The following is a 25,615-nucleotide window of genomic DNA, read 5'->3' as shown; positions in this document are numbered from 1 at the left end:
CTGCAGGCTTCCTATCTCCAGTTCATGTTAGCTGGAAGCCTACCACCATGGGGCCTGTGAAAAACGTAAATCCTGCCCCACCCCCACCAAGATCCACGCGGATACACACATACACACATTAACATTGGGCACTGTAAGATTATAACTCGTTCCCACAATATGTATAGAGAAGGAGCTGGGAGGGGGACTTGCCACTGTCTACTTTTTCACACATGGCTTCTTCATGTTAAACCAAAAAATATATTATGGGTTGTAATTATATTCATTGTTAGATCGAATATTTATAATTACAGAGAGGCTGCACATTCTTCTCCACGTGACTGTATATGTGTAAGGTCAAGAGGATAGCAGAGTAGTTTTTAACTAAAAATCTTCAAGGGTCTAGTCACGAAAGCAAGTCTAAAATAAACTCAGTCATCACGTTCATTTGCATCACTGATTGTCTAGGCTAAAGTGACAGAAATGAAGCCTATACTACGAAATACTAGAATTTTAATAATTCCTTTGGACAACTGGCCTGAACAAACTCACCGTTCTTCCTCCCTTTACTGGCTGGGGGGTGGTAGATGGGATGACGGATGGGTGATTCTGTACAGGAGGAGGAGGTGGAGGAGGAGCAGCAGGAGCAGCAGCAGGTATCGTTGTGGGCACCACCAGGTCCTGAGTTACTGTTGGTGAAAACGTAAGGGGAGCTTGTGTGATGGCAGGGGTGCGGACTGGTGGGGTACGGGTCTGTGGAGGTGTAGGTGCCCGGGTCACAACAGGAGCGGAAGAGGTCGCAGGTTTGGAGACAGCTGAGGAAAAACCAAGTGATTATGAAACTGCAAGCACAATGATTACACTTTTAACTGTATAAAAATAGCAATTACCCTAATCCCCTTTCACCAAATCCAAAGGGGACACTGCAGTCACCTACAATGGGGATATAGCTGGTGTAGTGAAGGAGTGGGCACTTTAATATTTTTTAGAATGGCTGGCTCCTCCTCCCTCTATACCCTCCCAGACTACCCTCTTAGAAAAACGGTGTCCGTGAGGAAAAGGAGACCAAGTAATATAATCAGGAGAAGCATTGAAAGAACAAGAGAAGCAGGAACATACAAGAGTAGGTTAGCCCACACACATATAACCCTATGCATCTAACACTACCGCAAGTATCAGAACGAAGAGCACAGGGTGGGCGTGCAGTGTCCACTGTGGATTTTGGAGAAAGGGAATTAACGGTGATTACCAATTTCCTATTTTCTCCTACATCCAGCAGGGGACACTGCAGTCATCTACAATGGGGAAGTACCAAAGCTACCTCCCTGGGTGGGAGTGCTCTGAGCTGCCTGCAACACCGTCCAAACAAATTGAGACTGATCGTGCAAAAGTGTTGAACCTATAAAATCGAATGAACGTGTGAGAGCCCGACCCCATAGCCGCTCTGCAAACTTGAGACAGGGAAACTACTCTAGCCACCCACGAGGCACTAACGGACTGCGTACAATGTGCTGAAATGGAGAGAGAAGCCCTCTGAGAAGAGTGTCTGTAAGCTTCACGGATGGTTAGACAGATCCAACAAGCCAATGTCAGTTTTGATGCCCTCCAACCTTTCTTAGTAGCATCGTACAAAACAAAAACAGTCAATCTGTTTTTCGCAATGAAGTAGTACGATCCAGATAAACTTTCCAGGCACAAACTACGTCCAAAGAGGCGTACTCACCCGATAACACCAGAACCATAATAGGTTGATTTCTATGCAAGGCTGATACCGCCCTGGGTAGGTAATCTGCCAGAGTATGCAATTTGGCCCTATTGTCATGGAAAAAAATCACGAATGGTCACCTTCAAGAGAGGGTACTAATATCAGAAACACACCTGGCCGAGGCCAACATGACCTTTTTCCATGTCAAGAGCCTCAGGTCTATGGATTCCAGGGGTTCAAAAACCTCAGACTGCAAAAAAGGAGAGCAGCAAGTCCCACGGCTCCGTGGGAGCAATGACAGGTGATTGTACCTGTACTTTAAGTGACCCTAAGCGAAGGCCCGCCGAAAGACCTGACTGCAGGGAGCTAAGGCGGCGGGATAGTGAAATATTGCCATGGGGAATTTACGATATATGCCTTCCAAATTCGATGGTAAAAGGCTGAGGCAACGTCTTTCCTGGCCTTAAGCATAGTTGGAATCACCTACGTTGGAATACCTCCTCTCTGCAATAAAGTGGTTTCAACAGCCACGCTGTTAGACAAGGCAAATCTGGGTAAACAAACAGGCCCTGTTGCAGTAGGTTGGTTTGCAGCTGAAGTCGTCATGGCTCGTCTGCCAGAAGAAGTTGTAGATCCGTGTAAGACACCCTTTGAGGCTAGTCCGGAGCTATCAGAATCACGGAAGGTTTTATAGGTTTGACTAGATTTGGCAAAAGTAGGAAAAGGAACACAAGATTGGAGAAAATGTCCACCGCTATTGCCGCCGGGTCCTGTGACCTGGCGCAGTACAATGGTAGTTTCTTGTTCCGTCTGGACGCCATTAGGTCTATTCGTGGCATACCACACCTGAGAGTGAGCTGGTGAAAAACTTGATGGTTGAGAGCCCATTCTTCCGGGGAAGATCCTGATGGCTTAGGTAATCCACCTCCGGGATAAATATTGCTGACGAACTGAGTGCATAATGTTCCACCCACATAAATATCTGTCAAATCTCCATCATTGCACCTTGACTCTCGGTTCCCCCCTGATTGACTTAAGCAACCACCGTCGCAATGTCTGACTAAACAACGATCGCCTTGCCCCTGAGCATCTGGTCGACCTGAAGCAAAGTCAGACGAATGGCTCTTAAACTGAGACCCTTGATAGGGAGATGCGATTCCTGCCTGGACCAAGACCCGGAAAAGTATAGCCTAGTGCAGGCATGACCAAACTGTGGACCTCCAGCTGTTGTGAAACTACACATCCCAGCATGCCTTGGTCATAGTTTCAGCATTCCCTTAAAGCAAAACTGTGTCAAGGCATGATGGGACTTGTAGTTTCACAACAGCGGGAGGGCCATAGTTTGGACATGACTGGTCTAGAGTCACTGCACCCCAGCCTGGCATCAGTTGTGACAAGAGTCCAGTCCAAAATGCCAAATCTGCATACTTGGAGGAAGCGTTGTGTGTTCAGCCATCAGTGCAAGGACAGTCTGGTCTCTGGGGTGAAAATGATCTGTTTGTGCATGTGAAGGCCAGAACCCGACCACTGGGTAAGAAGGTCCTGGACCACCATCTTCCCCAAGAGACAGATGCAAATGTGAACCGATACTGTGCGAGGGGCCAGGACTTGCCTCACTAAGTCCTGAAGAGCCAGCACTTTCTCCATGGGAGAAAAATCCTTTGAGAGACTGTCAAAGATCAGTCCCAGGAAAATTCACAATCCAACTGTGCTTGACTAGCAGATAAAGGAGACTGGCATCGGCAATCAACTTGTCATCAGAATGTACTTGGAGGAGAAGATCTTCCAGGTATGGCACCATGGTCAAACCCTTAAGCTGAAGGGCAGACACCATGCCATTATTTTGGTGAAAACACGGAAAGCCCTGGGCAGACCGAAATAAAGCGCCTTCAACTATAGATGAGTAATCTTGATAGCAAACCGCAGAAATCTCTGGTGTGGCTTCCAAATCGGGACATGTAAGTAGGCGTCCTATATGTCTAGTGATATCATGAACTCCCCGTGTTTGAGGCCCGAAATGATTGAACAAATTGATTCCATCTTGAATTTGTGGTACCTCACAAAACTATTTAGGTCCTTCAGTTTGAGAATGAATAAAAAGAACCATCCGGTTTTGGGACAACAAAAAGATTTGAGTAAAAGCCCTGACCTCTCTGTTCCGCGGGAACAGGAACAATTACTCCTGCTCGTTGAGGCTTTTGAATAGCGGAACACCGAGCTTCTTGTTTTGATTACAAAACCAGAAGGCCTGTGGTAAAATACCTGTGAGGGAGCTGACAGATTTGGCAAGGGAATCCACAGAATTAACTGCTTTGCCCATGCAGGCTCAGCGGAGCCTAATTTTTCAATATGAGAGTGGATAGCAAGTTCTGCTGATAAAGTTGTCTGAACAGAACTAAAGGAATCACTTATTAGAGGACTCCTGAGGGAGAGCGATTGGTTCTCTTCCCTCACCAGAACATGCATTACTCAGGGAAACGCCCTAAATGTGCGGTGTGTAATGCATTTTGCAATTTCTGCAGGTGGACGCCCTTAGAGGAAGTACCTCTTGCAGTCATACTTATATAGAGAATGCACCAATAGGTGACCCGCTGCCGCTGTATAGAATATAGCCGCTGAGGGGAAACCGCGTGAGGTATCTCCGCCGCCCCCCCCCCCCCCCCCGCCCCCTCACATTCCGTGGCAACTTGTGCCCGCTGTAGCTGCACCAAATTTAAAAGTATAGTGTGGTCAGTAGTTTAAAAATAAATAAACAGGGAGCTCATGTAAACGCTGCAACCCTGAAGCTGCGGCTTCAACTCCCGGCCAGCATGCTACCCTGGCCCAGTGTCACATGGCAAAAAGCACCCATACATTTGGCAGTTGACCCCGTGGTTTATGCTTATAAAAGGAAAAAGGGGGAAGGTGGGAGGTTACTGCCACACAGGTAGCAAATTTAATGGAGAACATACATGTACAAAATTATATTACTATGATCCACTGTACTGATGAATTATGATTTAGGTATAGGTATCACTGTAGTGGAGGTGCACCCCAGAGAGTAATAGTTAGTTAGAACAAGAAAGGAAAAAAAGTACTCTCTCTTTGTGGGGGCACGCTTATTGTTAAATTTAAAACTTAGCTTTTAATATTATTAGATAAGAAAAGGAATCGTCACAAAACTACATAACAGACAACACAACAAAGAACATATATGTGCAGATTTGCACTGTTTAACCTTTCTAAATGTGTGACTTTTGTTAAATATAATGTCACTAAAAGTTTAACACACGAAAATATATAGGAAAAAAAGCACTATATCGTACAGTGTGTAGGAGATACAGTAGTGTGGTATGGTTCTCAGTCACTGCCGCAATCGGCTGAGGTGTGACCAGTATAATCACTTGAAACCTTCACTCAAAAAATAGGAATTTGGTACTCACCGTTAATTCCCTTTCTCCGAATCCGTAGGGGACACTGAAGTCTACGCTGGGGAATAGAGTGGTGTATCGGAGGAGTCGGCACTTTAAGAAACTTGAACTGTGGTATGGCTCCTCCCCCTCTATTCCCCCCTCAGACCTCAGTCTTAGTTGACCGTGCCCGAGAGGAGAAAAGAGACCAAGGAATCCCAATAGAGAGAGAGAAAGAAATTAACAAACCAAAACGAACAACCATACTACTCAGTAGGCTATCAACAACACCCAGACGCATGCATAACCAAACATAACTGCATGCGCTCAAAATAAATCCCCCCCTTTTAGGCCTGAACAGTGCCGGGAGGGTGTTCAGTGTCCCCTACGGATTCGGAGAAAGGGAATTAACGGTGAGTACCAAATTCCTATTTTCTCCTTCATCCTTGGGGACACTGAAGTCTACGCTGGGGACGTCCCAAAGCCATCCCCACGGGTGGGAAGGCACTGGGCATCCTGAAGCACCGCACGGCCGAAACTGGAGGCAGAGGCCGCAAAGGTGTCAAACCTATAAAACTTAACGAAAGTATTAGGGCCCGACCAAGTGGCCGCCCTACATAACTGTGTCAGGGAAACTCCCCTGGCAGCGGCCCAGGACGGCCCCACCGAACGGGTGGAATGGGCCGAGATCCTGACTGGCGGTGACTGTGAAGCATGAAGGTAAGCCTGCTTAATGGTGAGACAGATCCACCTGGCCAGAGTCTGTTTAGACGCTGGCCAACCTCGCTTTGCCGAAGAATAAAGGACAAAAAGTGAATCCGACCTTCTGAGATCCTTGGTCCTATTCACATACACCTGCAAGGCTCGGACCACGTTCAGCGAGGCGGAATCTCCCGTAAGAGCTGGAACCACGATTGGCTGATTTAGGTGATAAGATGAAACCACCTTAGGCAAATAATCCAACCTGGTCCGAAGCTCAGCCCTGTCCGGATGAAACACCAGGTAGGGTGACCGACATGAAAGAGCGCTAAGATCGGACACCCGGCGTGCCGATGCTAACGCGAGCAGTAACACCGTTTTCCAAGTTAACAACCGCAAATCAATAGAGTCTAAGGGTTCAAAAACACTTGACTTAAGATAATCCAAAACTAAAGAAAGATCCCAGGGTTCCTCCGGAGCCCGCACTGGGGGCTGAAGGCGGAGAACCCCGCTCAGAAACGTCTGCACCTCAGGAATGACGGCAAGACGCCTATGAAAGAAAACTGACAATGCAGACACTTGTACCTTAAGGGACCCTAGGCGCAAACCCGCCTTAAATCCGGCTTGCAGAAACTGCAACAACCTAGACAAAGAAAATACAGCCGTGGGCAAGTTACGGCACTCGCACCACGCTACATAGGCCCTCCAAATACTATAATAATGCCGTGAAGTAACCTCCTTCCTGGCTCTTATCATAGTGGGAATCACTGACTTAGGAATTCCTCGTCTGCTCAATAGTGCGGCCTCAACAGCCATGCCGTCAAACGAAGTTGCCGTAAGCCTTGGTAAGCGAACGGCCCCTGCTGTAGAAGATCGTCCCTTAGAGGTAGTTGCCAAGGATGATCCATCAGGAGCCCCTGAAGGTCGGCATACCAAGGACGACGAGGCCAATTCGGTGCCACCAGGATGACTGTGGACCTCTCCCGCTTGATTCTTCTGAGTACCAGCTGAATCAAGGGCAACGGAGGGAACAGATAAATGAGGGAGTAGTTCCAACTCGCGGTCAGCGCGTCCGTCGCTACCGCCTCTGGATCCCGAGACCTGGAACAATACAGCCGCACCTTCCGATTGTTCCTGGAGGCCATCATGTCCACCTGAGGCATCCCCCATCGGTGGGCGATCTGGGCAAATACCTCCGGATGTAAGGCCCACTCCCCAGGGTGAACATCCTGGCGACTCAGATAGTCCGCCTCCCAGTTGTCCACCCCGGGAATGAAGACCGCCGACAAGGCCAGAGCATGCCGCTCTGCCCATTGCAGAATTGGACGTACCTCCTGCATGGCTCCGCGACTGCGCGTTCCGCCCTGCCGGTTCACATAAGCCACGGTCGTGGCATTGTCCGACTGAATGCGAATCGCCTTCCCCCGGAGGATCCCGTCCGCATAGGACAAGGCCAGACGAATCGCGCGAAGCTCCAAGATGTTTATAGGCAGCTTCGCCTCCTGAGACGACCAACGACCCTGGAAGTGCTGCCCCAACACAACAGCTCCCCAGCCCCGGAGGCTGGCATCGGTCGTGACTATCGTCCAATCCCAGATTCCGAAACGTCGGCCCTCCAACAAATTGGCCGACAGTAGCCACCACTGGAGAGAGAGACGGCTGCAGGGCGATAACACCACCATCTTGTACATGTGCAAGTGGGAGCCCGACCACTTCCTGAGCAGGTCTAATTGAAAAGTCCTTGAATGGAAACGCCCGAACTGCAGAGCCTCGAACGAGGCTACCATCTTGCCCAGCAATCGGATACATAAGTGCACCGACACTCTCCGAGGTCGAAGCACCTGCCGAACCAACTCCTGCAGGGACAACATCTTTTCCCGAGGCAGAAAAACTTTTTGAACCTCCGTGTCCAAAATCAACCCCAGGAATACAATCCTTCTTGAAGGATTCAGCTGAGATTTCTGGTAGTTGAGAATCCAGCCATGGGTCAATAACGTCTGGCAGGTTACCTGAATCGCCTGCGTCAACTGATCCCTGGATTCGGCCTTGATGAGTAAATCGTCCAAATACGGAACGATCTTTACTCCCAGAGAATGAAGCACCTCTACCATCACTGCCATTACCTTGGTAAACAGACGTGGCGCCGATGAAAGGCCAAATGGCAGAGCCCGAAACTGAAAATGGAGATCCCTTATCGCGAAGCGAAGAAACTTCTGATGCGGAACGTAAATGGGAATATGCAAATAAGCATCTTTGACATCCAAAGATGCTAAAAATTCCCCCGGCTCCAGCCCTGCAACCACAGAACGAAGAGACTCCATTTTGAATCTGTGGTACGTGATATATACGTTTAAAGCTTTTAAATTCAATATTGGTCGAACCGAACCGTCCGGTTTCGGAACCAAGAACAGGGGAGAATAAAAGCCCTCTGTGCGTTGTTCGGCAGGAACCGGCATTATAACTCCTGCGGTCAACAGTTTCTGTACTGCTTGAAGAAGCAACTGACGGTTCAACTCCACGTGAGGCAAACCTATTGTAAAAAACTGGTGAGGGGGAGTACTGGAAAACTCCAGTCTGTACCCCTGCGCAATGACGGACAGAACCCACTTGTCCTTGCAAGACCCCTCCCAGGCCTGCCGGAAGTCCAACAGGCGAGCCCCTACTCTGGGATCCCCCAGGTAGGAGGGCCGGGAGTCATGCTGCAGGCTTTTCGGTTTGCTTGACGTCTGCGCGCCGAGCAGCTGGTCCTGAGGCAGTGGTTGCTCCACCAAACCCTCTGCCTCTGCCACGAGAAGCGGTAAAGGATCCTCTGGACTTACCTCTGAACTTAGGTGCCCCCCGAAAGGAGCGAAAGGCCGGCCCTTGATAAGGCTTTTTGGGAGGCGGAGTCGCGGAAGGCAGGAAAGTTGATTTGCCTCCTGTGGCCAGAGAAATCAACTTGTCTAACTCCGGCCCAAACAAGACCTCTCCCGTAAACGGAAGAGCCTCTACCGCCCTTTTAATGTCCGCCTCCGCTTGCCAGGACTTAAGCCACAAAGACCTCCTGGCCGTAATGGACTGAGCCGAGATTCTTGCCACCAGAGCCGCAGAATCCCTTGCAGCCTCTCCAATATACATTGCAGATTCCCGCATCTGTTCTGCTAACTGAATGAACTCCTCAGAAGAACCCTGATCATTCAGACCCTTTGACAAATCCTCCGCCCATTTCTCCATGGCCCTACTGACCCAGGAGATCACGAGAATGGGCCGAAGTGACACACCTGCGGTTGAAAAAATCTGCTTAAGCCCCGCCTCCAGACGCCTATCTGGCGCCTCCTTGAGGGCCACTGCCCCAGGAATGGGAAGTGCCGCTTTTTTGGAAAGCTTTGACACTGACGCGTCTGCCAACGGCGGAGTCTCACATTTTGCCCTAGCCTCCGGAGCAAATGGGTAAGAGGCCTTAAACCGCCTAGATAACTGAAACTTTTTTTCTGGAGACCTCCAAATATCCAGAAGAGGTTTCTCCAATTCCATAGACTCTGGGAAGGTGACCACTGCCTTAGCAGACCTCCCAAAAATAGAAACCTGCGTCGGCGGCTCCTGCTCGCTAACATTGAGAGTAGATTTAATAGCCTGAATGAGAGCCTCTATACCCTGGGCCTCTTCCTGAGGAACGTCCTCTACAGGATCAATAGGATCCTCCTGAAACATATCCCCTTCCAAGGGGTCCCCCGGTTCATCCTCTGAAGTATCCCCCTGTAACAATAAAGGAACACCTCTTTTCCTCGGGGGAGGTGGAGCACTTGCGGACCCCGAAGGCACCGCAGCTGCTTGGGCCAACGCCTTCACTGATGTAATCAGTTCTCTGGCCCAGGTAGGCTCCGCAGCAGACAAGGAAGCCAACTGCACCTGCAATGACTCCCTGTCCCTGCGAGACGCAGCCATCTCTGATGCCAGAGTGGCTAACACACTGGTAACTCCCTCAGTGTTCAGAATAGGGACCTGACTCTGCCCAGCATCCCCTTTGAAGCAATCCTTACACAAGGATACACCCTTCACATGCTGCGTAAACTGTTGCTCACACTTAGTGCATACAAACAGCTTTGGAGAAGCTTTTGACTGAGACTTGGCTGTCATGCTGCACACACACACACCCCTTACACACACACAGGTGAAAGGAGGTGAAATAAGCCAGACAAAGAGAGCCCCCAACAAGGACCCCACACCAAGAGCAAAAGCACCACACTAATAGGGGGAGAGGAGCGCACCTTCCCCGAATTAGGCCCACCTGATAATCTCTCCAGCGGGGAAGTCTCGCAAGAGAAAATCCCCTCCACTCACCAGCGCAGCATTCAATAATATCCAGGCTGAAGAGGGAGAGAAAGCGTCCTGCTGTCCTGTTCCAGTGAACTGTAGAGGCACAGCCGACAAGGGAGCAGCGTGGCAGGCACCGGTCTGGCGCAGAGGACTGCAGCTAGGACGCGACCACTCACTGGTCCGCCCCTTCCTCTCATCAAAGCGCGCGCTGTATACAGCGGCGCTGATTGGCTGTCTGCTCCCTGCTGGACCAGCGAATTAACCCTGGTCCAGCCGTCACCCAGCGCTATGCGCTCGCACGCCCTGCTCTCTCCGGCGGGCGACTAGGTCGCGGCCCCGTAACACAAGCCGCAGGCAGCTGTGACGGGACCCAGACGCTGATGCGTCTGTGACCGGAGTCAGCCGCGTGCGCCGCAAGCGGTGCCGCTCTGACTCCCCGGAGAGCTGTCCCACGTTGCAGGCAGCCGGCACGCGCTGGCTGTCTGTGTCAAAAAAGTTCCACAAAACAAGTAAAACAAAAAAGGCCCCAAACGGAGCCCTTGCCCAGGGATCCGACTCCTCCGGGCACTAAACTAAGACTGAGGTCTGAGGGGGGAATAGAGGGGGAGGAGCCATACCACAGTTCAAGTTTCTTAAAGTGCCGACTCCTCCGATACACCACTATTCCCCAGCGTAGACTTCAGTGTCCCCAAGGATGAAGGAGAAAAGAGTCTAAGAAAGATGATACAATGTATTGACAAGGTCTATGACCTTCAATCAGCATATGTATCAAAAACACTTTATATCTACTGTATCAAAGAGAGGTTATGTCAATAAACAACAACTTTGAACACACTTAGCTCTTGAAATCTGTTCCTGAAGATTTTTAACAGAAAGATATAGTGATACAATTTAAATAAACTTGGGTACTTGTTTCCTAGCACGGCCACAACGATCATGATCGTGGGCATCGTGAGGAAAAATCGTGGGCATCGCGGCCATCGCAAGCACTAAAAAATCGGGTGCGATGGTCGCGACGCCCGCGATTTCCCCATAGGGAACAATGTTAAATGCCTCAATTTAGCCGCGATGCCCCCGATTTCCCATAGGAAACAATGTTAAATGGGTCAATTTACCCAAATCATCATAGGGAACAATGTTAAATGGGCCATAAACCCCCCAAAACACCCCTGAACAGTGAAATGTCCCCCCAAAAGTATTTTACGCCACCCCACGATCAACGCGAACCCGAAGCGTGGCGAGGGGCGGCGGTACGCGTCCTCCGACCTTTTCATACCCCCACTATCCACGTCGGCGTGGAGTTGAGAATAGAATAGTGTGGTGAGCGCAGCGAGCCACCGAGCCCGAAGCGTGGCGAGCGCAGCGAGCCCCGCGAGGGGACGCGGATACCTGTGAAGCCCGCGAAGGGACGCGTTTACCTGTGAAGGTATCCGTGTGCGCTCGCCTCGCTTGCCACATTATTCTATTCTCAACTCCACGCCGACGTGGATAGTGGGGGTATGAAAAGGTCGGAGGACGCGTAGCGCCACGCTCGCCACGCTTCGGGTTCGCGTTGATCGTGGGGTGGCGTAAAGTACTTTTGGGGGGACATTTCACTGTTCTGGGGTGTTTTTGGGGCTTTCTGGCCCATTTACCATTGTTCCCTATGATGATTTGGTGAAATTGAGGTATTTAACATTGTTCCCTATGAGAAATCGGGGGCATCGCGGGTACATTGATCCATTTAACATTGTTTCCTATGGGGAAATCGTGGGCATCGCGTCTGGACCATTTAAGGCTTTTTTAGCCGCATACGACGCGACCAACGCGATTTTGACTATTTTCAATGCATTTCAATGGAAAAATCGGGGGCATCGCGTCGTATACCACTAAAAATGACACACGATGCCCGCGATTGTGGCCGTGCTAGGAAACAAGTACCTAAACTTGTACCAAAAATTGCCAGTAATATATTTCTTATCGTTGGCAATTGGTCTAATTAAACGAGGAGATAGGGAGAATAATCCTGCTACACATAATGCTATAAAATTAAGGTACACAGAAGTGCTTACTGGCTGATTGTAATTCTTTCCCCAATGTAGTAATGGATGTATGAGGGCAATATAAATCAGCCAAGGTGACCCAATAAAGATGAGGAAAGAGGTGAAATCTCCACTATACCTTACTCACCGCTGCTTCTTGCCCGGCACCGTTTACTTCTAGGCAAGTGAGCGAGTGGTAGTGATATAATTGCCTAGGTGGAGTTTTTAGAGGATATCTCCTGTCCAGGGTCTTGACACACAGTCCCCTGATGGACTGAGTCCAGTGCAAGGAGCTGTTTTAGTCAGATAGTCTGGATGGGTGTATCCTAAATATAGAAAGTATAGAATAGATGTACTGAGCTCCCCTCAAAAAGAGCGCTGCTTTCACCCACTTGCCAACGGGCAGAGGTAGGGAATGAGCGGCCCTAGTGTAGCTTGGTCCAATACCGGAAAAAAGATAAAGTATTGACCATTAATGTATTGGTCAGGAAATATGGGTCACCCTGGTTACCTTAATTCTTGTGAGAGATAGTTCTCCAAGGTATAGCCGCACAGGTAATTTCTCCTATGGATAGTATCTCTGCCAATTGTAGCCGTTTTTATCTGGGATCCGGGTGTAATTAGCCCGCTGCCTGTAAGCGTTCCTCTGTATACTCAATGAACTCAGAATTGCAGTCCACTGGTCACCGGAACGTGTTTGAGTGGAACCGCAGAGTTTGCAAAAGAATGTCCTGTGATGTGAATATCTCAGTAATAGTTGGTGGCTGAGACTGTCTTTATTTGTCTAGCATTGTTCGTGAGCCTCAGGGACCGCTGTGGAAAGCCCGAAGTTGTCAGATGTATTTCTTTGCACGGACAAACATACGTGAGACAGCCGCCCCAAGAGACGCCGGCTGATATCCTTTGGCCGCCGGACCGCAGTCAGGGATGGCAGAGTGTGTCAGGATAGACTCTGCGGGCAGGACGGTAAAACAAAGTTCTCTCTCCTGTTTAGTAGATGCGTTTTGGCTGATGCAAATTGCTGCCGCAGTCGGCAGAAGTAGATTAGGTGTAACAAGTGTAATAACTTGTTACTAGTCACTGCCATAGTCGGCAGGAATATGACAAGTGTAATCACTTGCTACCAGACGGACCGTTTCGCTGCTGCTTCATCAGTCAGGAACAGATTTCAAGAGTTAAGGGTGTTCAAAGTTGTTGTTTATTGACATTATCTACAACCTCTCTTTGATACAGTAGATATAAAGTGTTTTTGATACATATGCTGATTGAAGGTCATACCATAGACCTTGTCAATACATTGTATCATCTTTCTTAGACTCTTTTTTGAGTGAAGGTTTCAAGTGATTATACTGGTCACACCTCAGCCGATTGCGGCAGTGACTGAGAACCACCCCTGTGGTTTATGGCAGTGCCTGGGACTCATAACGCACACCGCGTGCAGAAGCGGTGGGTCCCCGACATGGAAGACACCACAGGCAGTGCCGTGATCCTCCCAGCATATCCCTGAGTGCAGGCAGACAGTGGCCAAAGCGGTCTGCCTGTCCTTAGTGAAAAAGTCAAAGCGAAAAGATAAAATTAATACAGTCAACAGCAGGAGACCTGAGCCCAGGGATCCAACTCCTCTGGGCATGTTTTTTTTATGACTGGAGTCTGGGATAGACGGAGGAGGAGCTATTCTAAAAATGCTGACTCCTCCTCTACACTATCCCCATTGTAGATGACTGCAGTGTCCTCTGCTTGATGTAGGAGAATTTTTTTTAATTATTTCATTGCCATCACATTATAACCAAGCTATAAACTGTATAAAATGACTGATATCCACCCCATCAAATAAGTCCTGATCAGAATAAAAAAAAAAAAAAAAAAGAAGAGCATGTGCCAGACGTGAACACTTAATATTTTCAAACACAGGTTCTCAAACTCTGTCTTAAGGAGCCCACACAGTGCATGTTTTGCAGACAGAGTTTGAGTCATTGAATTAGAGAAGACAAAAGCCCTGTACTGGTTATCTTACCTGTGACTGAAGGTTTAGAAGGGGTCTTGTCTCCTTGGTTAATTGATGGGACCCGAGTTCGCATAGGGAGGACTGTGACATCTGAAAGGCACAGGAGACAGTAACACATCTAGATGTTCACAAACTGCTTTCCCTAACTTACACAAACTCTAAACTCCTGACAGTGCAGCACAGCCATCTAGTCACCTCCTTCTGTATTCCAGTCACCTGGATCCCGCCGTCCTCGGCCACGACCTTTGATCTGAACAATGGACAACTCGGTCTCCTCCTGGGGCATCTCTGAAATCTTCTGTAGGAAAAGCTTCTCCAGGGCTTCAGCCATCAGAACTATATCATCCCCACGCTGAGAATAAAGTACATTAGCTTAGTGTATTTACAATAGATGGCACATGTCAGTGTAAAACCTGGATCAAGATTAATCTTCGCACACTCTGGTGTATTCATGTAGCAACCATCCACCTCAGTCTTTATACAGAAAATAAAAAGGTAATCCTGCTCTTGGGCACATTGTCAGTGGAACACAAATCGGTCAGTGGCACAACTAGCATGAGCACACACACACCACAAGATCTCCAGCTGGCAGCACTGCCAGGGCAGCAGGTGCCCCATCACTAACCTTGTTATAGATGTAGCAGTTTGTAAACATCGTGTTGAAATCCTGGATACATTCCTGGGCATTACTGTAATAATGGTTCTCCAGACGCTTCTTTATGGTGCCCATGTCCATTGGGATCTTTATGATCTTATAATAATCCTAGAAAGGAAAAAGGAAATTAAATTTATTCACACATACACACCACACTTTGTACCTGGCAACTTGAGATTTTCAGTGTTAAGAAACAAGAAGAGATAATGCAGATACTATGACTGATAATTACCAAACATAGGCTATTCAATTAAGTTAGTTTTTTCATGTAGCTGGGGAAAAAATATATATATCCTACTCAATTGCAGCCAGTTAGACATATTTTGCCGATTCGGTATTACTCATTTTTAAGAGTCGCAACTGCATTGGCAAAACAGGACTAAAATGTAGTTGAAAGCGGTTGCAGTTTGGATAAAACACGGTGAATAATATGACCATCCACAGTATTTTTCTGACTGACGGATTTTAAGACAGTTGAAAAGTTGGCAATGTGATTGAAAAGTTAGAATTTAAACTCGACCTAAAATTGGTGAAAAGGAATATGAAAAAGGCACAGAATTGAATGAACCCCTCCATATACTCCTACCAAAAAAAAAAGGATTTTTCATGATCTATGATGTAGTTGGCCAAACGTAATATACTCTGAGTTAGGCGGCCGTAAAGGCACGGTTTACCTAAAAAAGGTGGCCATTACATTTCACCAATAAAAAAAAAAAAAAAATATATAATAATAAAAAAAAAAAAATATCAATTCTTTAACTGGGTCTACAAAAGCGGGTCAAGTTGGACACGCTTGGACCAAGAGACCGGATCGGCTTCTGTTCATTCATTTACACTGCGAGATAACACGGTGCAGGTCTACAGAACATAAAATTAGGGTAGACATAGAATTTTGCAATGATGATGTAGAGCCATGAAATGGAAAGGTTAATGAATTCACATATGAAGGAATAGGTAATCTCTGAACACATTATCTTTTCAGAACCCTTGATTTTAATTGAAAATAAAGGACATGCCTGAACTTTGCCCATGCTATGACCCTGAGTGTTCGCACATTATTATCAAATATTTAGAAAGCAAACAAATGTTTACATAGCATTATACAATGTACATGAGGTACAGACATTACATAGATATGAAACAATTGGGTGAGGAGTGTGGAAATGTTAGGTACAAACACTTTCACGTATGGGGTTAATAAAGAAAGCAAAAGAAATTGTCACATTTCAAACTAACTATTCAATAGAGCACAGGTTCTCAAAGTCAGTCCTCAGGACACCCACACGGTGCATTTTTGCCTGCCGGTGACCTGGAAAACATGAACTGAAACAACCCCCCCCAGAATTAGATGCAGCAGCGGGGGAGCACCTGGATGTGTCAGTGTCACATGAAGCAAAGGCATACAGGCCATGTGGGACGGCACGCAGGGTAAGCATGGTGGCATAAAGGGCAGATGTAATAGTGGCACACAAAGTAATGGGCCCCATACATTAGAAATTAATTGTGACAATCCTCCGTTCTGGAGACGGTTGTCACAATTAATCTTTAATGTGTGGGCTCCCCCTTTTGGCAATTTTGATCGAGATTGCTGAATCAGATTTTTAAACATGTTTAAAAATCTGGTTTTATTGGAGTTTCATTTTTGTATGTGTGGGCATTCCCTAAGTAAATTGTGCTTACCGGTCATCCTTTGGCAGGGGGAATGTGCAGTGGCATGGCTCCGGGTGGCCTGCGATCCGCGGAGTTCATGAGTGGGGTCGGCGGCTAGGCTCAGGAGCACAGAACACGTGGCGTGTCTCCTGTGCTCCAAATTTCACCCATTGGAAGCTGCGTGGCTCAGGGTGGCCTGCGGTCAGTGAGGGGAGGGTGCGGTGGCTGGACTCTGGGACTCTCCATTTATTGACATTTTTTTGGAGCGGGGCTCTCGGTGGCCTGCAGTCCGTTAAGGTGTCAGCGGGGCTCTGAAGGGGTCCTCAAATTGTCCCATCTAGCATCCCTGGCGAGGGTCGGCAGCAGCGGGGATCTTAATGTCCAAGCGGCAGCGCCTTTTTTTGGTTAAATAACTACACAGCCAATAGGATCTTGCCCATCATAGCCACGCCCCCAGGCTGATATATAAATACAACAGCACAAGAACTGGGCAGGCATTTCGTCAGGAGAGGAGCTGTCAAGTGCTCCTGAAGTCCAGTATATCAGGTGGATGGCAGGCCAATGCAAAAGAGCTTACCTGTCTGCTGCCCCCTGGGTTAAGACTACAAAAGTCCTAGTAGAGGGCAGCAGCCATGCAAAAGAGCTAAAAGGCTGCTGCTCCCCTAGGTGAAGAGATAATGCTGTTTAATAAAATGATTTCTCAAAACAGGTTTTGTGTGTATTATTTTAATATTTTCAATTCAGGGGGCTTATAGGTTCCTGCAGGAATTTAAACTGGTTTTTACTGGTGATGTGTATTACATAAGCGATCGGGTCCCAATAGAAGGACCGTAACAGAACATGAATGGGAGCTGCACCCCCTGTGTGAACCCTGATAGGGAACCTATGACAGCAGGACAGCCTGGTTGTGGCTCTGACCTCCCCATCCCCCCCTAGAGAATGTGCATCCAGGACCCTCATCTCTTCAGAGGAGGGTGCTCCCTTTCGACTCCCTCCGCGATCACGACAAACAGCGAGTGACAGAGAGCCCACTAACTCCAGGCAACTTCCATCCTGTTCCACACACAAATCCCCACCTCTCAGCAGAGGAGCGGAGCGGGATATGGCTGGAAGAGCTGACAATGCATTCTTCCAGCCGCATTCCCCGCCCCCACACACACTGACGGGCCACTCACCTCCTCTGCTGTGACAGAGGCTTGTCAGCTCTTCCAGTCTCGCCCCCTGCCACTTGTCTAGTCTCCTGCCGCAGAGGGCGGCAGAAGGGCACCGACTAAAATATTTAAAAAGGAGCATGGCAGATTAGGAAGAAAAAAAAAAAAAGGAAACCGACCTAGAGGGAACAGTACTATCTCTTAGCTACCATATTGCTCAGAGTACAGTTTTTAGAGACTTGCTGTTTTAATTTTTTTTTAACCTCTATACTATTTTCACTAGAAAAATCACTGGTTGCTGGTGCAGCAGCAAATACTGTAGCAACTTTTAGCAATAATCGAAGGAGCATGCTCCTGCGATTAGTCACCATTAAGGACTGTCTGCAGCAGCGCGCTCCTATCCCTTTATCACACAAACAAAAAAACAAAAAATTAAAAACACGGGCGTCCAGGGCTTCAGAGATTTAAAACAGCATTCTATAGAGTCTGTCACAATCTAAATTCAATAGCTCCATTGAAAATAGAGTTTACGTCTAAATTAAAGGGAGCAATTCAAATGCTTGTGCGTGCAACCTTTCACTTACTGCAGGTGTGCATGGTACATACTGCACAATGCAGACTTCCACTCACATCTCAGGATGGTGGGGACAGAAATGCGCACTAAGGGCCTTATTCACAACTGATTGTGCAACCAGATAGGGGTGTGGTATAGGAGCCCAACAGTCAGGATCCCGACTGCTGGGACTCAAACAGCGGGGGGGGGGGGGGGGTGCTGCGCAACTAAGCCCATTGTGGGCTAATGACTGTCGGGATTCCGACTGTTGGGCACCCACCAGATAGTACCCACCCAGACAGAGTGAAATAACACCCAGTACAAGACTGAATGGCTTGCGAAATATGGCTGATAGCTGCAAATCCATTCACCAACATGCCTGCATTTTCCCTGACTCTCAGAAAAACGGCTGGTTACCACCCCCCAATCCACAGTTTCTTGTCATTTAAGGTGCGAGGGGATTGCTGAAAATTTTCTTAGTCAATAGGTTGCAAAAATGATCAGCTCTGAATAATCCCTTAAATCATTGGCACCCCCGACACACACACCCAGATACAAAACAATAATGAACAATGCCAATCACCTTAGACACTGCTGCAGCGACAAATTGAATTCACCCAATCAACACAGAAATAATCAGTGCTGTACACGGAACACCCCAAAACTTATTACATTTGTTTTAAATGACCATGCAGCTGCATCCATTAGCAGTTATATGGCACTACAGATTTCATATCACCTGACATATACAAGAATCCAATAATATCTATCTATATAAAAATAATGCACAGAATAAAATAATGCCAACAATCAACAGAAATTACCTATCACACAGGAAATAATAGGGTGTAAGATATAAGGATAGAGCAGATAATTTGGAATAGGACCAGCACAGTGTAACACCTGAATAGGCCCAATAGAAACCCTGGTCTTCATACACGCTTATCAAATATATTTTCAAACACGTGAAGACAACACTGTGTAAAACAAGGTTGTATCCCTAGAATACAAGTTTAACCGATGTAAAAAAAAAAAAATTTCCATAGTGAAACCAGAAGAGATCTTGTGTTTTGCAGAAATGCTAAATACCGTAGCTCATTTCTGAAATAAAGTACAAGATTTACCACCGTACATAAACCAGCATACAACCTAGAGTACTCCGTGAGAAACTCCAGGCCAAATGTCTATCTGCGTAACACATTGGCTGAAATTAAATTGTGGGCAAACACTGGACAAATTTGCGCGACCCCTGCATTTACGGCACCAGTTTCCGTGCTCAAACACGCACTTTTAAATAAATAGGGGTGAAATTCAGGATGCCGCTTCCGATGTATAAACACCATGACAATTCGCCCCCTTCACCCACAACGGAATTCCCTCCACTGCATGCAACACGACATAGCGATATATGTACTAGTACATGCAAAATGTAGCCAAAGATTTGCTCAACAAAATTCTAAATTTAAATCAAATAAAGGCCTGTCAAGGATGCCATTTAGCATTATAGGGCCAAGCTTCTGGCCAAGAGGCTAATGTGTTTATGGGTTTTAAGTGCCAAAAGCAAGTAATCTAGAAGACACTGTCAATGACAACACATAGAACATATTTTCTTCACTTAATTTATCTCACAACCTTATGAAACATGAGCATTAAATTTTTTTTAAATAGACTCATTATTGGCCTATTACAGCGCAGCCAATATTGCACAAGACTCCCTTGAAGGCGCCTGCATCTTTAAAAATCTGCCCCTAGGTATAATCAAAGGATCAGGAAGTGAAACATTTTGAAACCTTGGTTGCACATGATGACCGTGTAACCTTTGGTCTATAAACATGGAAGATATTTAGGCATTTCGAACAAAGTTTCAAAAACTGCTGAGCATATTTAAGACGCCATATAATTTATATCTTGTACTCACGGGCAGATTAAGTTTGATTACATCCACAGGCTGCTGAAATGGCCACGCAAACTGGTGCTTCCATAGTGTCTTCAGCACAGTTTTCAATAAGTACTGTAATTGGTTGGTCTGACGCTTGGATTGGCCTGGTCTGGTAGTTTCTGGAGGAGGAGGATTGACTATCTGAGGAACTGGTGGCTGATGTGTTAGAGGCGCTGACTGTGGGGCCCCAGACATCGGAGCCCCTTCGACTCCGTCACCCATTCCAGAAGTTGCCCTCAGACGTGTACCAAGCCCAGTCTCGGCTGACATGGTAGAGCTCCCATTGCATGCAGGGCCAGTCCACCTGTGGAGAGAAAGCATTAACAGTGGTTTTACATCTGTAGTAAGTTGCAATAAAACACTTATTAATAAGTCACTGAGCTTTTCAGTGAACAGAGGGTAATACAAGGGATTCGGCTAGCCCATACCAAGCTTACAGTTGGCTATGGTACTCTGTAGATCAGCCTAATACAATTTATTATGCATATTCGGTCTACAAAAATAAAAATTCATACCACATCTTACTGTGAACAGAAATGGTGTACACATTACAAGAGGCTGACTAATACTGTTTTCCCACCTAAAACACCAGGTCATAAACAGGATTTTTGACCCGATATTCTGGCAGGTCAACATTGATAGGTCCCTGTTACCATTACTGTTTTCCTGGGATGACACCATTTCCATTGCCCGGGAAAGACCAGCTTAAAACCCTGCTCCTTACAAGGGTAAAAATCCCAGATCACTTTACCAGGGATTTTTTTGCCCATTGAAAAATAGGTATACTAGGAAAATAGTGTAGACTCATGTCACTAGTACAAGCAGTAGAGGAGGATGGTTATTTAAAAGGTTATCTTAAATATATAAAGACAAAAAGTTACCATTATGAGATATCAGGAAGTAATAATAATCAATACATTTTGCCAATGACATACCAACCTCTACGATGCAATAAAAGGACTACATATATTATTTATTTAGTTTTTGGTCTTGCAAAATAGTACGTCTCAGACCAGTAACAAGCCAGATGTGTTTATCAGTTGTTGTACAGGGCAGACACAAAAGAAAACCACAAAGAATGTGTTGAGATATTGGAGGACTTGCCATTAGTTTCACTTTCCAAAACACAGCCTCAGTGTGTCCAGCTACATGACAGCAGCACTATGCTGTGTACATATTATTATATAGCCCCCAGCAGGAGAGGCTGCACACCAGCATTATCTGTAATGATACAGAAGCAATTCCTGTACCTAGCTCCTGGACCTCTATGGCTGCTGTCCTGGGGAGAGGGAAGCAGCAAGCTGGGTCATACTGAGGGGGAGGGGGTATCAGACATTTACACACATATATAATTGTGTGGCGAGACACCCCAGCATCTTGCAGTACAGCGAACCACGGTCCCGCAGCCATGAGCAGAGCGCTCACAGGGCCACGGCGCAGCGTCGTCGCCCCCCCAGCAGAGGATACATACATACACCCCCAGGCCTCCTCTCCCAGAAAATGGCGCCGGCACGGGGCTGCTCTGCAGGCCCCGGACTCCACCTCCCCGGTATATCCCCCCGGCAGGCACACGAATACACAGCGCCAGCCGCTGCCGTGATCGCACCCATCTACGTACCCGAAGCGCGACAACCGAGGCCGCCCCACCGTCCGATACAGGCCCGCCAAGGAGAACCGGCCTTACGGAAACGGCGCAAAGCCACCAGACACCGATTTCGCAGGGAGCGTAAATGCCATATTCACGACGGGTACGCTGGGTAAAGAACGTAAGACTTCCGCTGCTATGTGTGCGCCAATTGCGTACCTTGGTCTTCAGCTTACGAAAGGGACGTGACGGAACGGGAAGGTCCCCGTGAGAAAGGCGTAGAAGCTGCGTCACGCTGGCGGCGTAGAGTGCCCGATTCACGATCGCGTACGCCTAGTCGCGGATGTGACGTCATGCGCAGCAGGAGCGTGGTGATGCAATCGCATGTAACTGAGCCCCGCAGCTACGCAACCGGAGTAGCTGCTGTAAGCAAATAGCGTAACCCCGCACAGACCTCAGCAATAACACTGCACACACTAATGCACGCACCAGACAGAGATGCACGGCCCTGCTTTTATTCAAGTTCATATGGTTTGTACTACTCAAACAAAATATAACAAACATGTCTGTAGGACACACCAAAGTACAGAATACAAATACAGCATGAGTCAAAGCTTGACAAAAGCAATACAATAGCATCAGCTGCCTACTAAACAGAGAAAATGACAGGACTCAGCTGCTAGAGAAGACTCAGAAAACAATGGCATGAAATTATGAAACAAGAAACTGGCAGCATGAATGAAGATGCTGTGCCAGCACACAGGGCCCCGGGGCCACCAAATCCACTGGCCATGCAGAGCTGCACAAGAAATGATGGAACAAGCTAGCTGTAATTTAGTTTGGCGTGCAAATGGAGGTGTGACTGCTGTTGTACTGTACACACACAGATAAAACACATTTGCCACATGCTACAGTACAGACAGACACAACAGAAACACTTCCCCATGTGTCCATAAACCAGCAGGGGCTGCAACGTGCATCGGAGTATATGGTCAGCTACTGAGCTAGGCTGCAGAATGGACCCAGCAACAGTTATGCTGGGTACACACTGAGCAATATATCGCTAATAATATGGATGATATGGTGCCAAAACATCCAGCATGTACACTCAATGTGGTCAACAATGCAAGCTCCCGCATTTCATTAATGTCCCCACCCTGTCTTGAGTACATACAGCTCAATCTGGACTATCTAGTCGACAATGGCACATACGGTGCGGGTGACATCACTGAATGATGGCGGCAACATGTGTATGCACTATAACGTGACAACCACAGCACTGCCAATATAGTTATTGTTGGCGGTTCAGGGAATCAGCCAGTGTGTATCCAGCATTGGAAAGAGCCTGTTGGGAGGTCTGAAGTCATAGATGGACAGTTTCAGAAATGCCCGAGTAGGCAGCCTACCCTTATTTCCTAGAATGAATGCTCCACTTGCCCATAAGAAACTGTACAAACCCTCTAAATGTACCATGTGGTTGGCTGATAAACGCACCACACTGTCATGGGCCCTGATCAAATATTGACAGACATCTGGGTTTCCTTTTCCTCCAATTTTGTCTGCAACCACTAAAGCCACATTAGATCTGAAGGGATTTTAGACATGTACAGATCTTCTAATGCATGCATTCTGACTAGCTTTGGGGGACTGGGTGATTAAAATAAGCAGTCATCTGGTAAAAGTATGAGGGGTATAAGGTATAAGAATCTTAATAATTACAGAGACCCAGAATTATTCAGAACTCACACAGGCAAAATGTGGTTCACCCCCAGTAAAAACCGCTCAGTGTGTATGCACGGAGCAGCTTGAAGTAGACCTGCCTGCACAATCTGCTTTTGATCCCGATGCATGCCTCCAGTTTGAATGCAGCTGTACATGTGCAATTCATGGTGTGTAGCCTGAACCAGTATGCACACACCAAGCATTACCATTTACTCATCAGTGCGCTCAAATTCATGTTATAGTTTTATAAAACTAACAATCAAGTACCACTGCCACCTTTAGCCAACAATGTGCAGAATATATAATGTTTCTATTACAACCCACCATAGATGACTTATGAGCCAAACCCAGGAATCATGAAATGGCAATGCAGAATACAACATAACCCCCTAGTTATGTTTTTTTTGTCTCAAACAGTACAATGCAGGCAACACTTATAACCAACCAACTAGGGGGGGGGGGGGGTTCGAATGTAATATCCTTCAATTTGCAGACATTGGTGAGAGCAGAACTTGCCTGCCTGATGTTATAAAGTTGCAACCATTTAAAAGCCACCCTGATTTTGCCATTTAAATGACTGTAATTTGTAAACAAAACGTTGGGCAGACTTCCCAACCGCAGGCCATAACATTTCTCTTGGTCTAGGTCTCATTTCACCACATGACTCTCCTCTTAGGATTCTTTCGAAACAAAATGTAAAGAAAAAAAATGAATCTAACATTTAATCAATTTGGTGGGCCGATACCAGCCCGATATGCAGTTTTAGGGCGATTCCATGTGGATGGGTGATATGCGGGTGGTCACTGTCTCTAGCAACATCCCCAGGTTTGCTGAATATCAAGCCTACAGACAAAGCTAGTGACGTTGGCATGTGTAATGAAAGCAGCAGCCATATGTTGCTCCAACGTTCAATGTGTACCCAGATTTAGAACAGTCACGCAATTCAATTGTTGTGTCTCCAGCTGCCACGAGATGGCATCTGATTAAGTCAAATGGTTGCTCCATACACATCAGGGAAATACTGTAGAAATAAGGAGGCAGTCAGTATGAGGAGTTTTTCATGATTATTTTGGTGCCTATGTAATCGTATGGCGACATGGACACATTTAATATGTGCTCCGCCCCCTCCTGTGCTCTGTACACTATTATATTCTTACTCTATGCCCGCTTGGATAGTAAAGTAAAAAAAAAAAAAAAATAAAGTTTAACAAATCAGGAAAAACTCACATCGACCTTTTGACTGTCGACTTTGCCTATGCCGACCTAGAGTATGTTGTCCTAGTCACGGTTGACCATTAGTGTCCGTCTATCCAGTGACTGCATAATATGGTATTTGCTTATCTTCTGACCGACTGTCCATGTGTTGTACTATGTATTTGAACAATGTTCTGCTACTGACACAGCAGGAGCGCACCCACACAGATTGCTATACAACTTATTATTTGCTTTCAAATGAAAAGCCTCCAGGTAGCAGTTTTTGGGAAGGAAGATTATAAGGATGGGAGACCAGTTAAAAGCCTCTGCTTTACAAGGTGACACCCTGCTTCAATGACTGTCTTCCCTGTGAATTCTTAAAATAATGCTGTCAGTGTGACAGGATCTGTAAGCATGAAGGATTACACAGTCCAGTGCTGGTAACAGCACAGTACCAACATGAATACGCTCAACACTGACAGTCATTTCAATGATCAAAGTCACAATTGTTTATCCATTAACATATTAAGCATCTTATATTTTCGGCTTCTTTATGGGAATAATAACTATAAGTAGCACATTTTTATGAGTATATTATATTGACCTGTCAAGTTTGAGACTATTTTACAGTCTAGTAGACCATAAGCTAGGGATGATCATCTTTACTGCATAGAGCAGCGATTCCCAAACTTTTTGCAATCACGGCACCCTGCATCTAAAGTTTTTTTTTTTTTTTTTTAAGACAGCCCTAGGCCGAATGTTTCTTATGGAGAAATTCAGAAAAAAATATTAAATGAAGTACAAGTGTATATATCACAATTATGTGGCGAGGGATTGGATTTGCTTCTGTTTGTTGACATATGTTATGATCGGCATCCCCCAGCAACGGTTTTGCCTGTTACATTGCCCATTAATAACATGAACTGATCCTGGTCCACCAACCCAAGGCACCCCTGTGCGGCAACTTTATGTAGCATCATTATACGGCTAACCCTAACCACCACGGCCTATACCCCCCCCCCCCCCGCTCCCTTTCTGCAGCCTTAACCTACCTAACTCCCCCAGAGCCTTA

General features: G+C 46.8%; 1 protein-coding gene across 5 annotated transcripts in view; it reads right to left on the bottom strand.

Annotated features, from left to right (window-relative positions):
• Positions 1–25,615, bottom strand: part of BRD4 (bromodomain containing 4) — a 52,748-nt gene that overhangs the window by 17,970 nt on the left and 9,163 nt on the right. For 2 of the 5 annotated variants that reach the window (XM_083184918.1, XM_083184921.1), the window contains 5 exons: positions 20,022–20,346; positions 14,720–14,857; positions 14,290–14,446; positions 14,104–14,184; positions 532–794 (listed from right to left, as the gene is read on the bottom strand). In XM_083184918.1, the coding sequence (XP_083041044.1) occupies positions 532–794; positions 14,104–14,184; positions 14,290–14,446; positions 14,720–14,857; positions 20,022–20,312 (930 nt within the window). In that variant the 5' untranslated portion in view covers positions 20,313–20,346. Of the gene's footprint in view, positions 1–531; positions 795–14,103; positions 14,185–14,289; positions 14,447–14,719; positions 14,858–20,021; positions 20,347–21,660; positions 21,807–21,846; positions 21,950–25,615 lie in introns of those variants that run through there. The other 3 variants (XM_083184920.1, XM_083184919.1, XM_083184917.1) reach the window with 3 other exon arrangements.

The sequence above is a fragment of the Crinia signifera genome, chromosome 4 (assembly GCF_055691185.1).
Source record: "Crinia signifera chromosome 4, ASM5569118v1, whole genome shotgun sequence".
Lineage (NCBI taxonomy): Eukaryota > Metazoa > Chordata > Amphibia > Anura > Myobatrachidae > Crinia > Crinia signifera.
The sequence above is the reverse complement of the archived record's forward strand: the minus strand, read 5'-3'. Positions and strand labels throughout refer to the sequence as shown.